The sequence below is a fragment of the Tachypleus tridentatus genome, chromosome 7 (assembly GCF_004210375.1).
Source record: "Tachypleus tridentatus isolate NWPU-2018 chromosome 7, ASM421037v1, whole genome shotgun sequence".
Lineage (NCBI taxonomy): Eukaryota > Metazoa > Arthropoda > Merostomata > Xiphosura > Limulidae > Tachypleus > Tachypleus tridentatus.
The window spans coordinates 187,617,257-187,642,184 of NC_134831.1; the positions used below are offsets into that span (position 1 = coordinate 187,617,257).

General features: G+C 34.2%; 1 protein-coding gene across 1 annotated transcript; it reads right to left on the reverse strand.

Annotated features, from left to right (window-relative positions):
- Positions 1-3,219: 3,219 nt before the first annotated feature.
- On the reverse strand, positions 3,220-24,258 carry LOC143257513 (delta-1-pyrroline-5-carboxylate synthase-like). The gene is given in 15 exon segments (XM_076516285.1): positions 3,220-3,848; positions 4,883-4,978; positions 5,631-5,817; positions 6,159-6,280; positions 8,034-8,229; positions 11,693-11,830; positions 12,412-12,629; positions 13,128-13,271; positions 14,762-14,924; positions 17,412-17,627; positions 17,869-18,054; positions 19,352-19,465; positions 20,753-20,787; positions 20,790-20,895; positions 23,703-24,258. Coding segments are annotated over 15 exon segments (2,595 nt in total). The 5' UTR covers positions 24,126-24,258; the 3' UTR covers positions 3,220-3,597.
- Between the last annotated feature and the right edge of the window lie 670 nt (positions 24,259-24,928).

Sequence of the window (24,928 nt, forward strand, 5' to 3'; positions counted from 1 at the left end):
AAACTGTTTAACGGAATTTTTGTAATTATTTCGATTGAATGTAAAACAACGTAAAAACGTATTTTTTCTTCCATTTTATTATTGCAGATTCTTTGATTAGAAAAAATATCCGATCATTTCCTTAGAAGTTTCAATGGAATGTTTTTATTATTCAACATACTTCGCTTCATTAAATTATTAAGGAAAACAGTTTTATGTATCACATAACATTCTGTTTAGAATACAACCAAACAAGCATTTTCTTGGAAAATGAGATAAAACGTTTTATGTTTTTCTTAACACACTAAATATTTTGCATTTTTTGCAGAAAGAACGAGAATGTTCTAGGAATACATAATGTTCCAACGACATAAGTTATTCTTTAATGAACTGCCTGATAGCCTGCAAATAGATTCGAGACATTGTTAAGTTAAGAGATATTTGAAACAGAAAAGAAATACTACACTTTATTTTTTATCACGTTAACTGAAATGTATTGAAACAGAGAGGACATGAAGGAGACCGGATGGTTTAAACAAAACAAACAAGTCATGTCTTTAGATCAAATAAGTTTGGAAAGTTTAATTTACTTGAATAAACAGACATTTCCTTGGTAAGTAGAGTGAACAGGAAAAATCAAATAACTTTATTTATGGCTCATATTATCATAATAATCTGGAGCAGTTAACATGGCTGACTAAGGAAAATAAACCAACAAAATAGAAAAACAATATTCATTTAACATCACACTGATGGAGCTACTAAAGCACGACTAAATAAATTTACAGTTCCTAAGGATGGAGCTACTGAAGCACGAATAAATAAATTTACAGTTCACAAAGCCTAAGCATGGAGCTACTGAAGCACGACTAAATAAATTTACAGTTCATAACGATGGAGCTACTAAAGCACGAATAAATAAATTTACAGTTCCTAAGGATGGAGCTACTGAAGCACGACTAAATAAATGTACAGTTCATAACGATGGAGCTACTAAAGCACGAATAAATAAATTTACAGTTCCTAAGGATGGAGCTACTGAAGCACGACTAAATAAATGTACAGTTCATAACGATGGAGCTATTAAAATTCGACTAACGCATTCGTTTCTCTTCTTGTCAGCACAATTATTGGAGCTGGAATTAGTAGGTTTCTTCTTATAGGTATCCGTTGGCTGTTTTTTCCATATCACGACACCAGAATCTTAAAAGTGGTATATAAATACGCTGCTGTTTGACAAACACACAAAAGTTCGTCCAAGTATTTTTAACTCTAGTTGTGGACATCTACGACTACTATTATTCAAATTTTAAGGAGAATCACTAATATACGAATACACTAATGCCAATTGTGTATATATATTTCACAGCTATATGTATCACCTCAAAGACTTATAGATTCTATCTAATTTAAACTTTGGTAAAAAAAAAGTTTTACGTATTGTTGGTTTCATGTAATGTGTCCGATCTCAACTTCAAGAATGTCTTCAACGAGAGGCATTCTGACACTACAGTTTTAAGATACGTGATGTCTTTTCTGATGAAGGTTTTATCTGTAAATTGCATCAAGATTAAATATTATTAAATGTTCAGTAAAATTATATTCTTTAAAAGGTATTTCACCATACGTGTTTAAAAGGCGTTACATCAAACCATACAAAGCGATGAAGCAACGAACCTAACTCTATAAAAGATATTCCAAATTCTAACAAACGTCTTAAAAATCTGAATATGCAAATTCCGAAAAATTGTTTACTTTGTACTAAAAAAATGTGTTTCACTTTTCGAGATAAACACTTTTTGACAAATGGGTGGTCTAATATGGACAGCCCTCTGTCACCCGTGAATTGTTTTTATAGTAAGTCACGCCCGTTAGCACACCTCTACACTCTCCTACATACTGGGTATACACGTCTTAGATGTATTTTGTAAATTTAAAGGTAACAACAACAGTCATTTGTAAGTGACGTTCATTCTAACATCATATTCGCTCATGAAGAATTGGGTGAAAACCAGGGTTTGTTACATAACTGTAAAACAACTTCAGTTTGAACATGAAAATCTTCCATAAATCTAGTAAAGATACCATTATATAAAGAGGGGCTCGACCATTTATTTCAACAAAAAAATGACAAGTTATATATAACACAGCGTTTAACGTATGTAATAGCAGTAATTCACAATACGAATATCCGACATTTATTAACAAATATCACATCACTAGATGCGCTGTCACTAAAATCTTAGTGAAATATAAAAACAGTAACTCAATAAACAGAAAAAGAAAAAAAACAAAACACTAAGCTGCAGGAAAGAAACAAATCGAACAAACTCAGGCACCTAAGAAGTGTCTCACCATATCGTGGCTGTGTAGCCAAAAATATCAAACAGACACAAAATAAACATTAAAAGTTACCTTTATTTAAAACCGAGCAATAACCTGAGGAAGATTTATTCTGGCACTTCAACATTTAAAAGAATCAATATGATTGATATTGTATCGATACGATAGCACTTATAGACGAAACGGGACGGAACATAAATATTAAGATCAAATAATACATCAATCTCCCATCATACATTTACGAACACATCAAAACAAGCCAACATCCAAATTAAATTTGCTACTTCAAAATACTATGCAATGAGAACATTAATAGAGAAAAATTTTTTAAAAATATTAACCATTCGTGAACTACATTAAACCTAGTTTAAATCAAAATACGTACCTATACGTTTTCTAAATTAGAACAAAAATGATTACGAAGTATTCACACGATAGAAATGTACCAGAATGGCCGAAACCTTGTAAAACAATTAATGATAAAAAAATAATTCATTCCAAAACTGTATCATTGGATTTATTTAGAGGTTATGATGCATTCCTATTATTCACAAGTTGTTTAAATTACAAATGTGTTTTATTCTATAATTTAAATTATTATACATTTTTCTACTAATACATTTATTACGATCACACCCGCAACAGCAAAAACCAAACAACGAACTTGAGACTAACCAATCATACGAAGTTAGCGCCATCTATTTTGAAGGTATTCAGATTCGAACGGTATCAGTTGAAATAAAAAATTTTTTTTTATTGTAACTGAAGGAAAACAAACCTGTAAATTCAACTGCCAATAAGCACGAGTTTATTGGAATAAAAGTTGATTTCTCCCCTCCTCACCATTCTTATAATATATAGAAAGTTAGTTTTAAAAAACACACACAACTACAAATCTTTAATTAATGTTGATTTTTAATGTTTATTTTCATAAAGTACAAATAAATAAGCCTAGTTTCACATTTTTCCATTCATCTAGTTGTATTACACTTCATTAGTATAATCGACAATGAGCTCCAAGAACACAAAATATACATTAAAACGTAAACTGATTTACACTTAAAAACTGCAAGGAAACGCCATTATACTTAAAAAAAAAAAAAAAAAACGTTAAATAATAGGTTTGTCAGATTTATCCAAATGTACACATTTGCTTTAAGAGTTAACATTGGAAGCAACATTAGTGAAAGGCGATATATACTGCGTTACTCAGTGTTGGTTGAAAGATAAAAGCTTCGTAAGTCGATTAATGACATACATCCAGCGACTTCTTAGTCAGTTTGAGTCCAAGGGTCGATCAGCGACATTGGACTCTACAGAATTATGTCTTACACTTTGAACTATTTCTAGATTATCAAGTGTTTCTAAAGGCAAGGTCTCGTGAAGATACTTCATGAAGCCGCCCTCGGCAAAGTCACGAACAGTGTTTCCACTACCTTCCAGTATCCACTTTGTTGTTAAAAGTCCCTCGACGCCAACTGGTCCCCTAGCATGGATTCTCGCGGTGCTAATCCCTACTTCTGCTCCTAGAACGAGCAAAACCGAACCTTTAACTTCTGGAACATATTCAGGAGCACTTAGGTGAAGTTTATGACGACATATCAAACCTTTCGATGATTAGCGACGGCTTAATTTTAAAAATCCAGAATTAAGCTTTTTGATTATCCTACGACATACCTCGTTTTTTTACATTTAATGGTTTGAATCCCTGTCACTTGCAATCCTGACTGACTTAAGTACTTTATTTATGCTAATGAACTTAAGACAACATTGCTGTAAGCTATGACTGAGTATGAAAAGTCCTTAAACAAAGTATTTCATTTTCCCTTTATTTCGTTTACTATTTACTGATTACAATTTGTTTGCAACTTCTTGTTTTAACCACCACAAATACAGAAAGTTGTTTTAAGAGTTACAAACCCAAACTTATTGCCGACCTACTAGGGGCGCTACGATTTGTATGAAAATAATTTTATTTTATTTTTACAATTATGAATGTTATATATTTTGTATTTCGACTGGGACTAAATTTCAGAAAAAAGCTGGCCATACTGGGTCAGTATAATTCTTGATCAGAATAGATATAAAATGTTTTGTTCTGGTGTACTGGTTTATGGCAGTATGTACTTTTGTTGATGTTGTTATACAGGTTTTATTCATTTATAAACGTTTGGGTTTTCATTTATTTTAATTGGCTTACTTTTCATGACAGTTTCTAACAGACGTCAAATAATTATTGTTATTACTACACTGATAAAGTTTATACAGTTTCAGATTTACCATTATTTAACTTATATCACGTTTAATTAACTCGGAGGAAATAATCTAAAAATATATATTCAGCAGTGTAGTCTGTTTGCACAATGTACCTTAAATAGTGGTATTCTAGAAGTTAAAATAAAACTTACTTGGTTAAATATGTAGTACTAGGGCATTTAAAAAAAAAATCATTTAATAAATAAATCTCAAAGCATTTATAAAGGAAAACAAAAGAAATTATTACTTTAAGCCTAAAACATGTTTTAGGCTTTGCAAAATTGATGTTTCATTCATTACTTACCTAAGCCGAAACGGTATCCATCTGAGAAGCGTGTGCTGCAATTTTTAAAAGTGCATGCACTATCCACCTGGTGGATGAAAAGCTGTGCAGCTTCCTCTATTTTAATAGAAGGAAAAAAGTTCATTTGATAACCCACGAAAGACGTTTTTATCCTTGAAACAAGAAATCATATATCGACATTTTGTAACACTATTAATATAATTATTTTCAACAGTAGTCATTTATTTCTATATTTTGCAAGTTAATATAGAAGAACATGAATTTCCCAGTTTAAACTAGGCTGTTAGTGGAGATAAGTGATTGAAATGTAGCTTTAGTAGCGAATAAGTATGATATACACGGGTAGCTTGTGCGCAGATAATAATCGATAAGAAATTGGTCAGACAGCAGTTTAAAACTCCAAACAGGAAGGCAGATTAAGTGTGGTTAATGGTAACTAAGAGGCGAGCAACTCGCGTGCAAGATGGTTGTTTGATAACAAAGTTTATAACATAACCAGTAACTAGGTACATAAAAAGAAAATATAATTAATAGATTTTCAGACATAATTTAGACAAACAGCAAAAATAGAACCTTTTAATAAGGTCATTCTTTGTGTGTCTGCATACTACTTCATCAGTATATCCAAGATTGTTGTACAACCCAATAAACTTCCCATTTTAAGACACACGAACATCCCTTGTTTCATTTAATGGTTAAGGAGATGGCTAAAATAAGAGGAAAAAACAAAAATCTTCAATTTACTCACCATTATCGGTAATAATGACGTCAGTATGTCCACTACCATAGGTATTTATATGTTCTATTGCATCCTCTACATTGTCGACTACCTCCACTGCACACTCCAGACTTCCATATTCAGTTTTCATTGACTTCGCCGTAGAAGGTCCAAAAGTTAAAAGCTTGGAAAGCCGCGGACCAGAGTTTATCTTTACCTAAACAGAGACAGTTAGTGCTGAACCGCCTGACAGTAAGCATGTTAACAAGTAGCTAGTTATCGTACTAGTATATTTGTACACGCCACAATTACTTCATTATAGTCACGTCAGTCAAGTCTGCTCTGCGGTATCGTATAATGCAAGAAACTTAACATATAAGATGGTCTGTACTTTGTCTACTAGACTTTAACATATCTACACCACAAGTTGGAGGAAAGACGTGATATAGCTGATATTAAGAGTTAAGTTATTCGTCAAATTGAAAACAAATTCTTAAACGTTTTCAACGAAAGTAAGTACCACTTCTACAACATTATAAAAAAATTACTTCAACTTACTCCTTCCGTTTTTAACATGTGACAAACGTCTTCAAAGAAGTTTTGGTTTATTAGGTCCTTGTGGATGAGTAGCGTTTCCATAGCATTGCACGCGGCTGGATAATCACACTTTGAGTCCCGAACTGAAAGACAAATCAAATATAATGTACATGAAAAGTTCAACCACCATCAATATCTGATCAGTGTTTGTTTGAAATTAAGCAAAGCGCTACACAATGGGCTACGAGTTCTACCCAACACGGATATCGAAACCCGATTTCTGGCAGTGCGAGTCTGCAGAGATATCGTCAGTACCAATTGCGGAGGAGTATGATTAGTGAGACGAAAAGAAAAAAGTATCTCTGTAATTGTTAGCCTAACAGACGTCGCTAAATGCTAAAGAAACGTCATTGATTTCTAAGCCAACTGAGAGGAATATGCTTTAAAAATACTACTGAGTTAAATAGTATTGAACGTAAAATAAATTTTAAATGTTGATTAACAGAATTTCAAAATGTTACAATGTTTGTTTGTTTATTGAATTTCGCGCAAAGCTACACAAGAACTATCTGCTCTTGCCGTCCCTAATTTAGCAGCGTAAGACTAAAGGAAAGGCAACTAGTCATCATTTCTTACCTCCAACTCGCATGTTACTCTTTTAACGACAAATAGTGGGATTGAGCATCACATTATAATATAACGTCCTCACAGTTGAAAGGGCGAGCATATTTGGCGTGCGGGAATTCGAACCCGCGACCCTCAGATTACGAGTCGAGTACCTTAACCACCTGGCCATGCCAGTCCACATTGTAATAAACAGAAAAACAAAGTATTATTCGCATCTGTTCGATAAGCCTATTTAGATAGTGTCAGCAAATAACGCTGGAAGCATCGATCCAAGCAGTATTCCTTCCCCCTCTCCCCCCATTAATTTAAGTGTGTTTTATCACACCAAAGGTCCGCACTTTAAAGGATTTAATATTGTAAAGAACTCAACTATTCTGTCATGTTTGATAAGTTGGAAAGTCTTACAAAAACGTTTCTGTTTACATTTGCACTTCGTTGATGCTAAATTCAAAGTTTATAAAGCGAGTATTGAACACAAGGTACGTAATCTGTGGGATATGATACAGTACTAGGTTACGTTCTTAAAAAGTTAAAAAAAATTAAGTTTCATTCTATATTTCTCAACAAGTGGAGAGGTTAATTGAAAAAAAAAAAAAATCAGCTGTAGCTGCCTTGTCTAGTATATTAAAGAAATAAATATTATAGATTCAACCACTGTTTATTTACAGTAATACATTAGTTAGATACAGCCGTATGAAGTGACCAAGGAATGGGTATAGATTTGAATATTTTTGTGACGAAAAACATTCAAAATACGAACCACGTGCACCTTTTACAAAGCTCCTCGTTTGTTGTTATATTATTACACACACACCAGAAATCAATTCAGGCCAGACTGCTAAATAACTGAATTTAACATTCACGAGTTGGATTATAGAACCTCCAACTATGTTGCATTTGTATTCAAAGTTTCTGCTCTCAGTTATACAAGACTCAGCATGCTAAATGAGGGACGGCTAGCGCAGATAGCTCTCATGTAGCTTTGCGCGAAATTCCAAAACGAAGCAAAACCTCAATAACGTAAATGAATGAAAGCACACACCAAAGAAGCACCTATTAAATAAGAAGCAATTTAGCTAATTTTCTTATTTCTTTTAAATTTTATATCCTCATTTGGACGCTAATTGTATTATACATCTTAAAATTGAGTTATTTTTCTTCGAATTCATCACAAACCCCTTAGATAATCTTATTTCGTGAAGTTCAAATACTATAAATAATTATAATTTTCTTCCTCCTACTTAAACCTAACAAATTTACGATACTTACTAATACTAACAGCTTTACTAAAGTCTGCCTGCTTGTCCACGTAAACATGGCACACGCCCTCAGCATGTCCTAACACTGGAATACGACGGCTTTCTTGTTGAATGGAATGGATTAGTTGAGTCGAGCCACGTGGAATAATTAAATCTACGTATTCTTCTAATTGTAAGAGCTCGGCGACATCTTCTCTTGTGTTGACCTGACAAATCGAGAAACATAAATAAATAAAACATTTCTAAAATATATCGGTTTCGTGTCAGAGTCCACCAAAGAGTCATCAGGGTTTTAACAGTTATTTCACGAGTAATTTTGACTATACTAAGCTTTATTTTAAAAATATTTTCCATGGTTTACGTTACACATGGAAGATTTTTCCTAGTTTCTATCGGATGCCATTACAGAACCTGACACAGGCTGCCGATTCAGACACTCGATTGATAATCTGCGGAATCGAAACCCGTTGCCGAACATAATCCCACTTTCAAGCTTGTCGTGATGATTAATCTCACTGCTCGCTGGTGACGAGTAGCCCAAGACGCCGTGTATGTTTCCTTATAACAAAACCACATTAAGCTATCTGCTGATTCCACCGTGGGAAATCGAACCCCTGATTTTAGCGTAGTAAATCCGAAGACTTACTGTTGTACCAGCGGGGGACCAAGAGGTCGTAAACAATGTTACTGACTAGATGTCTTTCTTTTAATCTATCGCTTAAAAAGTAAAAAGCATTTATAGTAATAATGTTCCTGAAGACTTGTGTACATAATTATACGTAAATACAAGTCTACTCTTAAGAGTTTAGCTTCAGACAGTTGTGGCAAATTTCTACGTTAGCAAAGCGCCCCCGCTGAGAGTACTTACAGACACGCTATAGACGAAAAATAAAATATACCTCTCTCGCTACGCTACTTCCAAAACTAAAGGAACATTTCTAGAAAGTGACCAGAGGTATTAGAATGAATTACTAAGAATCAGTGATATCTTTATTCTCCAAATCTAATCACAAACTCCAGAAACAGCTAACTAACAGAAATATTTTGCCCTGTCCCTCACTCTTACAATTAAAACAATATACTCTTCCTAGAAGCATAGACCAACAGCTGCTATTTCTCGATTTCCTAATGTATCACCAGAAACACCATCTTTCTACAGAAGTTTACAGGAAACTAGCCATTATATTAATATACCTATACTATATGCAACTGTTCCCATTTTAACGCGAGATTATTAAAAACATCCTAAAAGAAAAAATGAAAGAAACTCAAAGCTGAAAATATGCAATAACATTTCCAACTCATTAAGGATAAGGCAATAACTAGTTGATAAAATAGAGCATTATACATATAAAACTAAGGACGAACCTTCAGCCATCATCTGCCTAACATCATGAGCTACAAGTTCAAAAAGATCTACAAAAAATATAGATATTAGGTTTAAGAATTATATGACTGCAACTGCCTTTTAAATGAAAAAGGAACGAAATGTAGGCATCTATTCTGAAGCCTTCTTTGCATAAAGTTTCTTCGAAAATAAAGACAACTAATACAGGTTTTAAAGTCTAAACTTCTTAAGGAGCTATTTAGAGAAGCAAAACAAAGAAAAAAAAACAGTTTTTAGTAATCTTTTGTGATTAATAATAAACTTACAGAGGAAGACTCCACCACATTGGAATAATGTTAGAAAGAAAAAAAATCTGCACAATTGACTACTCGTTCAGGACACTATGGCAACAGCTGCAAACATATTTAATGAAGTTTTTGAAATTACACATATTTCGTCTTCAGCAAGTCCACGAAAATGACAAACTGAATAATTTTTAGAATAACCAATATTAAAAATACAATTAATAGTGTTAGAAAAATGTTAAGATATTCAATTAAAAGAAAGAAGAAGACAGAGCTATTTGAATAAAGCAAAAGGAGAACGAGTCTAAATTTCTATTGAGAGTCAAGGTTTTCATTAACAATGGGTAGACGTTCGTTTATCAACTCCTTTTTTATCATTACAACCAGAAGTTAGAACTGGAGTAGGAATATATAGGAGAGTTAGGTGGAGTTTGAAGTTAAAATCCACTTTTATTAGAAACTCCCACGTATTCCATGGGGTGCATTTTGTAAAAGTAGCTTTACATCTACCACATGCATATTTTTTTTTATACGATCTTTAAAAGCAAAGTGAAATTAAAAAGGTTTTAGTTCTTAAAAAACTAAAACTGAAGGAATATTAATAAAACAAAACTCATGTAAGCCTTACCATAATGCTTTGGTCCGCGTCTGGAAATTGAGAAACTTCACGTGCGAAAAAAAAGAAAAGAAAAAGAAACTGATAGCAAACGTTAGTCGCTGGGGTTGTTTTTGATCTCGTGATGACGAGAAACTTGTTTGAAGTCAAAATGAGTCTCAAGACAGCTGGTGTGGGTATTAAAGTAGAGAATAACGTTTTGACTTTCTTAGGTCATCTTCAGGTTAACAAAGAAAAAGTTTGCAACTGATTGTTGCCGGGCATACGTCTTAAGGACGAGAGTATAAACGTGGACGGGATTGTAGAAGGCGTTGCAGTTAGAAGTTGTTAGTTAGTATAGGTATAAAGATGTTCATTTATATTGGTTTTATTTTGGTTTGAGTTCTTGTAAAAGTAGGGTTTCTTTCATTTTGCATTTGTTTCCCTACTTAGTAGTATCTGTGTGTTTTGTATGATTATGTTGTGTTTATTTGTATTGAAGTGTTCAAAAACGTGTGAAGGTGTTTTTTTTTTATGTTCTTTGAATCTAGTTTCCATTTTTCTGCTTATTTCTCCAATATAGAAGTCGTGGCAATTGTTGCATTGTGTTTTGTAAATAATGTTGGTGTTGCGTTTGTCAGTGTAGTTTTTACATAGTATGGACTTTAGTTTTGTACCTTGTTTTTGAATAAATTTGGTGTTTACCGGAATGTTGCATTTTGTTAAAGTTTTTTTTCTAAATGTTGGTTATTTTTCGCTGATCTCGGGAATACCTGGTATGCAGCAATGTAAAAGTGTTTTTTGTGTATCTTGGGATTTATTATAGTTTGTTTGTTGTTGATTCTGTTGTTGATCTAGGTGTGCGTGTATAATTTTTTCCAACGGTTTTTAGAGGAAATTTGTCGATGAAGTGTTTTGTTTATTTGTTCTGTACTTTATTTTAATACCCATACCAGCCGTATTGAGATGCATTGTTTTTGGTTTGTTTGAATTTTGAGCAAAGGTGCACAATGGGCTATTTGCATTAGTTATGCTGAAGACCCTTTAGTTTATTATTATTTTCAGAGATTTACTGACTATAGAATGTGTGCAATTTCGAAACGGTCATTAAAAGCAGCTTACAATTGCCGTACTATTCATTGTTAGACTTCATTTTCCACAAAATAACAAAACGTCTTCAGAGCCGAGTTACTTCTGATACGAATCGCAATAAAAACTACAGACCTCAAAAGACTCAGAGAGCCCAAAATTTCTCTCCAAATCCAACAGAGCTAAAAACAACGACAAATGATATTGGTTTAGAACTTTGTCTTCAACCTTTCTTCAACGCATGCGCCGAACGTAACGCCAAATTTGAAAGAGTTGGTTTGTGTTAGGTTAACTCCACATAAACAAATTACAAAACTTTACAGATTTACTACAAAACAAATAGTTTAACTCACAAGGGCAACAGCGTCCGTTGCACCATACGGCGATAGAGCCTCTTTAATAATTTCGGTTAAACATTTGTTGCTTTCTGCTGCTTCTCTACCGCCTTTCAGCAAAAGTCCGTTGCCAGTACATATGGCTAGTGCTGCTACCTAGTGACGACCAAGTATATTTTATGTAACGGATTTATTAAGATATAAAACATGTTAAAAAACTGTTCTGGTTTTACTTCTATTTTATAATTTAAGAAAAACAGAAGCAATTTGTTAAAATAACTCTGCTTATAAAATATTATAATACAGTTTTGGATAAAATATCTTGATTTATGGAAATCTAATGAGAGAAAAAAAAATGACGTATTTTCTTATAAGGTAAGAACATTTCATACATAAAATATAGACCAAACATTTCACCTTGAAATCTTGAGTTTAGGTAAATAGTGATATAAATGAAATAATACTATTTTAAAAACAAAGATAAAACACTGCCTGAGCAGCCAACAAGAACAGAGGAAAAAAGTAATTAGAAAAAAGTATAGTACTAACGGACAAAACACAAACTTACTGAGCGTACTTATCTTACATTTCACTCTCTAAAAAGTAGAAAACTTACCAAGTGCCACAGAAATAAATGCATGCATAGAAGACATTAAAGTTTTACAGTGGTTTTGACATTTTTTCTTATATTAATGTTAAGACTTTTCACTAGTTTGAAAACGTTTTAGTGGCTTTACCTGAGGCAAACAATCTGGCCTTGACTCAAAAATCACCAACAACACACCAATAGGAACAGAGATCTGTTTTAGTTCCATTCCGTTTGCAATGAGAGTTCTTTTAAGAACTCTACCAAGGATTCCTTTTGATGTATGAGCAATTTGTCGTAAGCCATCAGACAAACTGTTCAGTTTTGCAGTGGTCAGTGCTAGTCTGGCAAGCAGAGGAGGATCAAGTCCTGGGAAATAGAAAAGGTTAAACAGCTTACTAATCATCCATTAGTGCTTTACGAGAGTGAGGAAGGAACTAGGGACCAGGTTCAAATCCATATCACATCTAAAACTTTACCTTTCTTGTTTAACCAATAATTGGTATACACTTAGAGTACGATTTTATTATAACCGAACATCTTGTTTCAAAAGATTATAAACCTCTATCTGATGGGGTTCCTAGACCACCAGACAAGCAACACCAAATTATTAGAGTTCATCATGTTTACAATCAGAGCAGTTAAAAAAACGTTTATAGTTAATTGTCCATTGTATTACAGCTGCATAAGCATTATGAAAATATAAATAAATCATAAAACTCGGTCGTGCTTTGTTATTACTTTATTATATTAAGGAACCTATTTTGACTCCTATTGATGCGCTCTTATATTCAGTAAATTTGTACTTATTTGGAAACTAGCGTCTTAAGAAGAGAGTTAAGAAGGTTCTCTCCAGCCATTTCTTACCGTCCATCTCTGCTTGCTTTAAATCTCGGCTGTTTGCTTGAAATATTTCTTCTTTCTTTGTCTGTAGTAAGTCGGCTATTCTTTCAATGACGTCTGCTCTCTGGTCTTGTGTCAAAGACTGCAACTTACGACCACCTTTTCGTGCTGCAAGGTCAGCAAGTTTATTAATCTGAATAATTTATATTAAATAATTAAAACATTATCTTCCACGATCTCTCGTGCAATAGAATATCAAGAGGGATAAATTAATTCCACAAGGGTTAAGGTGCAGGTTTTGTTTTAAGTTGTATCCTGTTAATATGCAGATAATCTGGTATTGACGAATAAAAATTAAGTAAAAAAAACCCACTAATTTCTTTACCTAATATGGATAGATTTTCTAAGAACAGATACACCTATTAAAGCTATGTCATCTCATTGAATTTGTTTAACATCACTGTTTTGGATTTTGAAGTTATTTAATAACAAAAAAATAAGTTATCATATTTACCAATATTCCCAGAACTTGACTCGGTTAGTACATAGATATTCTAAAATAAAATATTTGTATAGTATTATAAAGCTCTGATGCCCTGTTGAGGAGATATTTAAAATACCATTTTGATGACAATTAATACAGAGCTTGTCAAAAACAAACTAGCAAGTTTAAAGAAAGATAAAGTTTTTAAGCAAGATGATGTTTACTTAAGGATTTCAAAAAGAAGTTAAAGATTGGATGCAAGGAACACTTGCTATTATTTTTCAAATGTCATAGAACAGTGGAAATGTATCAAAATACTAAAGGTTGGCTGTTGTTCCTTCTCTGTTCAAAAGAAGGAAGCAGAAATTGTCCTTGCAATTATAGGTGTATTAGTCTAATGTCAGTGGCAAGAAATATGTTTGAAATCCTGATAAAGAGGTCTTGCAAAGTTATCTAACAAAGTTTAATTATTTTATTGAGTGAAGGGATTAGGAGAAAATTAGAGTTATTAATTTTTGAAGAGGTTATGTAGGTGAGGGTAAGTGTAGATTTGATGCTTTTGGATCTTCAGAAATATTTGATCTGGTGACAAAAAAAAAACTCATTAAAAATTCTCTGTAGACGTATTGAGTACGTGAGCTTGTTGGATAAAAAAGGTAGAGTTGTTATAAGTGGGAGTTTAGTTGAACTTGATTGGTCCGGATTCAATAATGGAACATTTGCTCTCTGATTTATATCAGTGACACAAATGATGGAATTGTTGATAAATTATTATAGTTTTCTGATAATATTTAAATTTGCAGATATGTTTTAATTATACTAAAAATGCAAAGAAATGTATTTAGGATTTTACAATTTGAACTATGAGTTAGGTTGATAAAGAATAGCCTTGACAATAGGAGGAAACAATCTTGGTGTAATGATTGGTCAGTCTCTTGAGCCATCCAAGAAACGTGCTGTTCCTAATGACAGAGCAAATTGGATTTTAAGTTGCATCTACAAAAGTACCAAGTACCAGTTGAAAGTAAAAACTTCATTGTATGCATCACTGATTAGGCCACATTTAGAGTACTGTTCAACCTTGACTATCTTACAGAAACAAAACATTGAACTATTGCAAAGTAAAGAGCGTAAGTTTTGGGCTATTTAGTCGAAAGTCTATCTAGCAACTTACCATTTACTGCCATCATTTCTACTGGGACAGAACTACTCTTGTGATCTGTGAAAAAGGTTCCTATCCGTTTACCTTGGATGATCTTAGAAATGGCATTTTCTTGCATTCCATTACATATGATCACAGACACACCTCTCTCTAGAGCCCAACTAGCAGCTCTCACCTATACATGAAAGAAAGAATTATTGTTCAACATAATAGTAATGCATGCCACATGGCATTGATCATATCAGAGACAAAACAGAACCTAAATATCATCATTAAATAAATTTATAACAATTATTCGTCTTTATTAAATACTAGGTGATAAGGTTTTCTGATAGCTACATTGCCACCCACATCCTACGAGTTGCATCAAAATGCGACAAACAAATTTAGGATTTCAAATCACATATATCACAGAGAGGAACGTTTTATTCGGTAGTAAATTTGTATAATTGAATTTTGAATTTCAGTAAGAAATTTAGATACATTTATTTCCAAAACTAGGATTATATCATTGCCATTTCTGCATTTGGAACAATCCAACAATTATAGATTTGAATAAGCTACAAAATGGACTACATTTGTCATGCTCACTACAATATAGAAACCCGATTTCTAGTGTTGAAAGTACACAGACATACACTGCTGGCCAAAATCTTAAGGCCAATGAACATAAAGACAAAATATGCATTTTGCGTTGTTAGACTCAACCGCTTGATTGAGTAGAGCTTCGAAAAAAGAAAATAAGAAAAGGAAAAATAAAAATAATAAAACGTTTTTACCATTTAATAGGGAAAATGTGAACACTATGAAATTAGCCTAAATACTAGCTGGTCAAAAGTTTAAGACCATACCAAAAAGAAGTCCTAAACAAGGTAGGAAATGCCCAACAAGAGGTCTCAGTATTGAGTTGCACGGCCGCTATTGCGAATAACTTCAAACGTTTGCTTTGGCATGGTCGATATAAGCGTTTGCAGAAGACTAACTGGGATATTATTCCAAGTGGTAAAGATGGCTTCAGGAAGATCATGCACCGTTTGGAATTGACGTCCATTTATACAGACTTCCCTTGCCACCCACTCCCAAATATTTTCAATGGGGTTTGTGGATTGCAGAGTTGTCCTGCTGAAAGATACAGTCATTTCCACACAAGCGAGGGCCTTCAGTCATTACGGATGCTCTCTCCAACATGCCAATGTAATCAGTCGCTGTTTGACGCTCCTGTACAACCTGAAGCTCCATTGTTCCATGAAAGGAAAAAGCATCCCAGTTCATGATGGGACCTCCTCCACTGTGTTGTATAGAAAATGTTTCAGGTGGGATATCTTTATCGTGCCAGTGACGTTGGAAGCCATCTGGACCATCCAGATTAATTTTTTTTCTCATCAGACAACAAAATTTTCTTCCACTTTTATACGTCCCATGTCTGGTGCTTCTCAACAAAATTTAACTAAGCTGTTTCGTGGTGTGGAAGGAGGCATGTCCTTTGCAGACGTTTACGGTTTTTAAAGCCTTTCTCTCGTAGATGCTGTCTTATTGTTTTTGAGCTGCATTCTGCGTTCGTAAAGGCCTTAATCTGGTTCGACGATCGGCTGGTGTCTTGCCGGACAACCCGTCGATCCTCCTGCTCAACGCCGGGGAATTTTTCTTGGGACAACTACTTGAAATTATCGTTCTACATCCCTCATGGTCTTTTAAGAAATTTGCAACAGCAGTCTTACTACGCCCAATCTCACCAGCTATGGCACATTGAGAGAAACTTTGCTTTTGCCACGTTCATACTCTGTCAACTTTTTGGCCTTTGCCATATTTTTACCCAATGTAACACAGGAGATTACGTGAGAGATGTTGACAACGCTAATACTTGAACACAAATGACTAAATTTCGTAACGTGTTTACCAATTAACTCTTCGTTTCGGTGTGGTCTTAATCTTTTGACCAGCTAGTATTTAGGCTAATTTCAGTGTTCACATTTTCCCTATTAAATACTAAAGTTTTTTATTTTTACTTTTACTTTTCTTATTTTCATCTTTCGAAGCTCTACTCAAATAAGTGGTTGAGTCTAACAACGCAAAACGCATATTTTATCTTCATGTTCATTGGCCTTAAGATTTTGGCCAGCAGTGTATCATTGTGCCCTTGGAGGGGCAGTTGTTATGGAAACCGTAACTCTTAAAAATATTTCTATTTTTCAAATAGTTATAAAATACTATTTATACAAATTTAAATGTAATTACAAATGTTAAAATAAACAAAAAACACAGTTTGCATTTGAAAATACCAAAACTGCAATTTGGTACAATGTGGGTGTGGGTTCATGTAACAAAGCTACATTAAGCTGTCTGCTGTGTCTACCTCGTCCAACCAAATTCCTAATTTTAGCATTTATCTTATTAACATGACTTAAATCAAATCACACCCAAGTATTTTTGAAAGTCCAAATTTTGTAAAGATATTAAAGTAAAAGTATCTCGCATCTTTATAGAATTTCATATTCACTTGGCGTTTTTTGTTTTTTTAACAAAGCAAATTCAATTATTTTTTGTATTGAATTAAGTGAAGTGTTTCATCAAGTATAGTGAAAGACTAATATATAAAACAGAAGATCTATTACAGATTAATTTATCTTCAGCCTAAGAAGACACCACAATGTTCTGTGCTTGCCTTCGATTCCATCCCGCCTAAGCCTACTCCTGACTTTTCGCCATATACAATATCACCTATAGCTTTCGGGCAGTACGTGTGAAGTAGGCGCGCTCCATCTTCACCTGGTGGAAGATTAAAGATTCCATCAACATTTGACATGAGAATCAAGACATCAGCACCCGATTCAACTGCCAAGTGAGCAGCGAGACTGTCATTGTCTTTGACAGTGATAACCTAGAGGGAAAAACAAATATTTTTTTTTTTTTTATATATATAAAAAGACCATCACTTGAAAAAAAAGTACCTATTAACCTAACATTTGTACTAAATTTGTTGGTGAACACAAAAATATTAGTTGAAAACGAAGAGCAACTTTAGGTTAAATTTAATTTATGGGGTAAAAACTTAAGAATTATAGTTTAATAAAAAGTTGCTTAGCCGATTTAATTTCAACAACTATGTACTCTGTTCCTACCCTTTCTCCAGGTTTTAGGCTTAACTCACGAGCAACTCTAGACAAATCCTTATTGATGTCAGGTGGAACAACAGTGTCATTAGTGTTGATGATTGGAATGATGTTGAGGCCTAACAGCTCCAACACAGTGCTCTTCAGGTTGAAGCGACTCTCCGGATTGTAAAAATCGGGTTCTGTAACCAAAACCTAGATAAAACAAACTTTATTAAATTTCAAAAAGTCAGATTCCAGCACAATGCAACTACAAAACAATAATGTAACATGGATCATATATACTCGATTTTAGTGAAAATAATTACATTTTAGTGAAATCGAATAGTAAAATAACTAAAATCATAATGGAGGACTGCGTTAAAAATAGTAAATCCAAACCTCTGATTAATTGTATAATTTATTTTAACTCCAAAACAAGCCGAAACAAAAACAAATTAAAAACACAAAACGTAGCATCAACTGAAAGCAATGCTTATGCCAGGGGGTACAAGTTACATGCGGGATTATTAAATGTACCATCAGTTGTGGAGGTGACTGCAGAAGTAAGTCTCGTATAGCGATGTGGGTACAACGTCTATCAATATTAAACTCAATTCGCCAGTTTCATATAAGAAAAACAATAGCAGCACACACAAATTAGAAATTAGGAGAACGAGATGTGGGTGCTCAAGCCTATAATGTTCAACATCTATAATCACCCTTCACTGCCTGCAGACGGTTCTGGAAAGGTGACTACTCTCCCAGGTAGAGAATTAATTGAAAAAAAAAAAAGGCACTACAAGTTGGGGGTGAAGTAAGATGAAATTTATCTCTTGATGTTAGTGTTCAAGCTATACCAGTTTGGACAGCTAGATGGGACGCTTCATGCTGGTATAGTTCGTTTGCTGTGCTATCAGTTAGTGCCTTTCTACTGTATTGGGGGGAGGGATGGTAACGTCAAGAAGTAAGTTTTCATCTTACTTATCCCTAAATCATAGTACCTTTTCTTTTCAACTAATTCTTTACTTGGAAGAGCAGTCACCTTCCCACAATCGTCTGCAGGCAGTGAAGGGTGATATAGATGTGGGACGTTGTGGGCTTCAGCACCTACATCTAGCTCTCCTAGTATTTATTTGTCTATTGCTTATTTCTTATGTGAAGCTGGTGAATGGAGGTTAAGCCTGGTAGGCGGTGTATCCCCACCAAAATGTAGGTTCTAATTCTGCAGTTGCTTCTGAAGCCTAGGGTACATTTTATAATCCCACATTGTAACTTGTACCCTGGCATTGTTTTCAGTTGCTGTTACGTTTTGTGTTTAATCCGTTTTTGTTTCGGCTTGTTTTGGAGTTAAAATACACACACGTCTTATTTCTAAAAATTTGATAAATCAGAGAAGGCTAGAAATAAAAACAAGATCTCAGCTTTGAAATGCATTTAAAGCAAATGGTGAACGGAAGATGTTTACTAAAATACAAGAACAAACATGATTGCTATTTCACTTCTTTCTTACTTGGGCAATGTTCACTCCATACTGAGAAAACATGGCATCATATAACGCCATAAGCCCACTTTGTCCTACTGCAGCCGCGGCACGTACGTCTGGATGGCTGATTATAGCTCTGCTCTAATGAAGACAAGAGGAAAAGAAAAACGTTAGAAAAATTTAATTAAAACCGAAATTAAACATCCAACTTCGATTTAATATACATAGTATAGATTGTGTCATCAATTCATCTATTTTACGGTATTACAATTCTCACCTAGAGTAATTCATGTCAGAAATTACTCGCATTGATTACAACTAAAATTAGGTTCAATAATAAATATAACAATAAATTACTGCTTCAATTTCTTAAATATTTAATTTAAAATGCATAGTTTCGTTAGTTGAAACCCGTACTGTTTGCCATTTTTTTAAATTCCAATATCTCGTAAATATCGACTTAGGTTAATTACTGATCCATATACAATGTTGTTGTTGCTAAATACTTTTAATGCCAACAGGTAAAATTACGATTATTCTTTATTTGTATTCCTAGTGGCTCAGCGACATGTATGCGGACTTGCAAAGCTAGAAATCGTGTAGCTTTGTGCTTAACTTCGAACAAACAAATGTTATTAGTAATATTCTTCCCCCTCACTCAGTGAATACAATTTTTCGTGCACGGTTTTAACCAATTAGGAAACAAAGTTTCAAAAACGTTTACATGACATTTTCATTTGTGAATTGTGTTCAAAGTTTCCACAAACTTACGATAATTTCCTGTACAACACTGTGTTACACGCGTAGTTAAAATCTTGGTAAACATGATTTACAACAACGTTTTCTAGTCGAGACATTTTCATTCATCCACAAATCGGGTTACTACAGATATTGTATCTTTAATGAGGGCCTTTACATTTAAAAAATATGAAATTCAAATAATTTACATTTAAATTCAATGATCTTATTTCTTAGAGGACGGGTGCGAGTCAACAAATCATTAACTTAAATATTTTAAACACAGGGACAGAAATATGAGTGTTTAAAGCCACTTCAAATCGAATTGCTAAATTGTTAGGAAACCTACAAGTAGCTGTACAAGATAAAGAATATTAAATGTATGCGATGTTTGTTTGTAATATAGAAGCGGGTATAAAATTTTAAGTCAAAAGTTTAGCAATACCTTTCTCAACACTGACTAGGTCCAATGGGCGGACTTTTTGTTCACGTTATAGTTTACATACTACTAACTTAATATATTACGGAACCATAAGACAAATATGTAAAAGTTAAAAGTGGTAAATGAAACTATTGCAGCTGTTTGAATAATTAATACTTGAAAACTAAGAGATAGCATGTTTTTGAGTAAAGGATAAAACGTTCTACACAAATCCGATCACAGAGTTAAGAAGTGATATTTAAAAATACCTGAGTGAAGTGATCCTTCGGAGAAAGAGTCTCCTCATTGACATTGACATTCGTGCCTCAGCTCTCAGTTTTTGTTTGCCAAAAGCAACAGATCCACTTGTAACCATGAGCATTTCTTTGCCTTCATTTTGAAGTTGGGACACCTGTATAACAAGCGCGTTAGAGGTTCTATAGCAGCATGCATATTATATACTCTTCAAAAAAAAGAAACGCAAAAGGCAAAATATGAGACACATTGTTAACAAGTTTATTCCGGGTAGTTTTGCACGACATGTATGAAACTTTGCACATTCACTGCTGAACATCCAAAGTCTGCAAAGGCGAAGTCCACGCTCACTAGTTGAAGTTTAACGTCACTCAGCGTCAATAACGAGTATGCCCCCCGTGAGCATCACTAACTGCTTGGCATCTCCTGCCCATAAAAGCGATGAGATGACGAATTACCTCCTGTGGAATGACTGTCCACTCAGCCTGCAAAGCTGCTGCAAGCTGAAGGAGAGTCTGCGGTTGAGGTTGTCGCCGTCGCAGACGTCGGTCCAACTCGTCCCAAAGATGTTCGATGGGGTTTAAATCTGGTGATCTGGAGGGCCAGGGAAGAACGTTGATGTTGTGGTGTCTCAAGAAGACAGTGGTGAGTCGGGCTGTGTGAAAACGGGCGTTGTCACGTTGAAAAACGTCGTTGACGTTCACCATGATGGGTTGCACATGGGGCCTGAGAATCTCGTAGACGGTTGCGTACGGTCTGATCGGAAATCCTACGCAGCCCTGGTATGGTTGAGGCAGTAGACGTCACAGTGGTGGTCCTATCCCAAAGGTGACATAACCGGATGTAGCGATCTTGTGCGGGCGTGGTCACACGAGGTCTGCCAGATCGTGAACGGTCACGAGTTGATCCATGTTGTTGGTGACGATTCCATAGCCTTGTGATGGTGCTTGGGTGGACATTCACAGCTCTGGCAACATCTGATCGAGATTCGCCTGCTTCCAAGCTACCAATGGCGTTGTTGCGTTGTGCTTCAGTCAGTCTTGGCGTAACTGTATCGCGTGTCGGTGGCATAACACTGAGCTATGGAAACCGAGAACCCGTCACTTTTATAGGGATTTTGCACATGTTGTACTTGCAGAACATGCAGATCTCTCAAACAAATTTATTGGACACGCATGCGTTTTGGCAAAAAATCCGATGTTTTCCTTCGTTTTCAAAGTGCACAACTTTTATTGTCACTTTGGTCTGACAATCAGTGCCTTAACACGTGTAACATCACATACTCTGAGCTTGTAACTTTATTACATATATTTCTCTTTAAAATAACAAAAATATCCCTTTTGCGTTTCTCGTTTTGAAGAGTATATATAGACACGTATACAACATCATGTTTTAATATTATGTATGAAACAACAGCCAAATACACAGTATTGAATAAAATAGAAATGTAATAATTAATCATTCTGTTGACTATCTCCCTTTAAACCCTCGAACTATCTAACGGATATAGAACATTTGGTACTTGTACATCAAAATAATGAAATTAACTATTTTCATCCATGAGCAATAAGTCTTTACAAACGAATATACCAACGAGATCGCGGGAACAAAAATTTGCTATAACATGAGACTGTTGCCAGATGGCGTTACATCTACCAGGTGCTGATGTTGTCCAATATTCAAATGTTTCTACATGCTGCGAGTTAAATCTCCATTTGGACTTTACGAATATATGAAGTCCGATGGGTATCATGTTTCACCTGCTAGTTTTGTTTGTTTCTTTTTAAATCACAAATACCAAACACCAGTTAAGTATTGAACAGCTTCCTTCAGCTGCTCATTACGTCATTGGAAGGTTACAAGACATCATTGATTTCAAAGGCCACTTTCAGTAGATGTAACACACTAGTGGCAATTAGCATGCATTCCCATCCCAAATTATAAATTAAGAAAGCTCATTAGAAATTGTTTTAACTTGTATAAGACGAATATTATTAATCAGTTAATATTCGAGCACACAAAGAAAAAAACTTTGTATCTCAATATTATGAACGTTTCTATCAACAATTCTAGAAAGAAAAAACTGAGTGTCAAAGAATAGTTTGATAAAACGACGAGAGAAAATACAACACGACATATTTTTAAAATCAAATACATTGAATAGAAGTCACTATTAACTTTTCGAATTAAATATTATCCAACTTGTCAGGACGCTTGTTGTACATACTGCTTTCTAATTAAGGAGGTGCTATTGTTTTTGTAAAATAATGTCCAAAACCAAATCACATTGCGATAAAATTTAGGTCTGAAACTATTTTATTTCATAAAAGACTACTCTCCGAATTATGGTTTTGAATCCCAAATATGCCATAAAATTATTATGAACTACAAGTTGAAAGCAATACCATTGTTAGTGATGATCTAATTTGGTAAGATCATCATATATTTGAATATATTGTTATCACTATTCACATGTGTACATCCATGTAAAGACAACATGATGCAGCGAGGAAGACAACGCAGCCAGAGATACAATGCAATATTCGTACCTACAAGGGAAACTTCTGCAGTAGAATATAAAACTTTTCTTGATTACGAGAAACCCACTTGAAATACACATGTATCTCAGTAAACAGTATTAATACCCACACCAGCCGTTCTCAGATAAAATAAAAACATGTTAATTCCAAGTTGATTTCGTGAAAATATCAAATCTATAAAGATGTTCATTCTTTATAACACTTGATTTTTTTCAAATCCTTTGTTTACATGAAAATTATATATTTGTTCCCTATAGAACATAGTGCTATAAAATAACACATAACAATGAAATACTGTTCTTTCATAAAGAAGTTATACAAGCTGTTTGTTATATATATAGACACAAAAGGGCACAAAGTACCATCTAAAGACTTAGTTTTCCGAATATAAATATCTTAGGAAGTCTGGTGAAAAATGCATTACCTGTTCAATAATTGACGCAAGTCTTCCAAGTGCCAAACCAGACTGGTCTTTCCTGGTGATAACGGCTGATCCAAGTTTCACAACAATTCGTTTGGAGGATTGGAGTTCACTTCGATACGAATACGCCTTCCTAACCGAACTCGACTGCAAATCCCTCGAAATACTATCTCGTATGGAAGCTAAACCTTTTCTTCCTTCTTGCACAAAACGTAGGCCAGTTCTGTTCAATACGTGTAACGCCATTTCAATCCGTGAATGACTTATTATGGGCTTGCCGAACATCCGGAGCTTCAATGTGTCCTTTCGTTGATGACTTGTATTTGAACAGGAGCGAAAGCCACGTGCTTCTTTAAACAAGTGACTTTTATAACCCAAGGACATCCCAATATCACTTTTTACGATAATCTTCATTGAAGTTGCCATGACGGGGGTGATCGAGTTTCAGGCAAAACCAACAATTGAAATTCGAACACAAAGAGTTGGTAATAAATCAATTCTGAAGAATCTTGTGGTAAAAAAACTATTTTTAATTGTTCACGTTATTTCTGATGCGTCTGTTATCCTGCTGGGACAAAAAACACAAAAATTACAATATAATTATACACACACATCAAAAACTGAAGTCATAAAACTATGAAGCGTGGACTTTAGTCTACTTAAATCAATAAAAAAAACGGGTGTAATTTTTAATGACAAAGATAGAGATACTCTTCCCACCATCAACACCTCCAAAATAAAACGTTTTTTTTTAATTATGTAATTTACAGTTCTGCTTTGAAACAAGCATTTTTTGCATGCGTATAAAACCATTTAGCGAAATCGATATTTAGTATCCTAGTACACTTTCTAGCGATTAAGTAATTATATGTTTTAGTAAGAGTTACAGCGAGTACTGTTTGTTAAAACCTTATCTTTACGTTCGCGTAAGTTCATCGTCCAGAAAAAGTTCACAAGTCTTTTACAGTAACAAAAAATTAACACAGTTTCCAGAGATAGAGAGACGACTGTGTAGTCCGATAAGTATGGAAACCGAAACTCATTCCCTTACCATCCCCTTCCAATGTAACGTACTGGAACAGAAATACTGTCTTTTGATAATATATGAATATTATGCAGATTAACTGACATTGGGACTATTGCTATGAAACTGGATATGGTAACGTTTGAAAAAAAAAACAAATATTAGGGTTCCAATGTTTAAAACATCACTTCATTTGTGTGTGTGT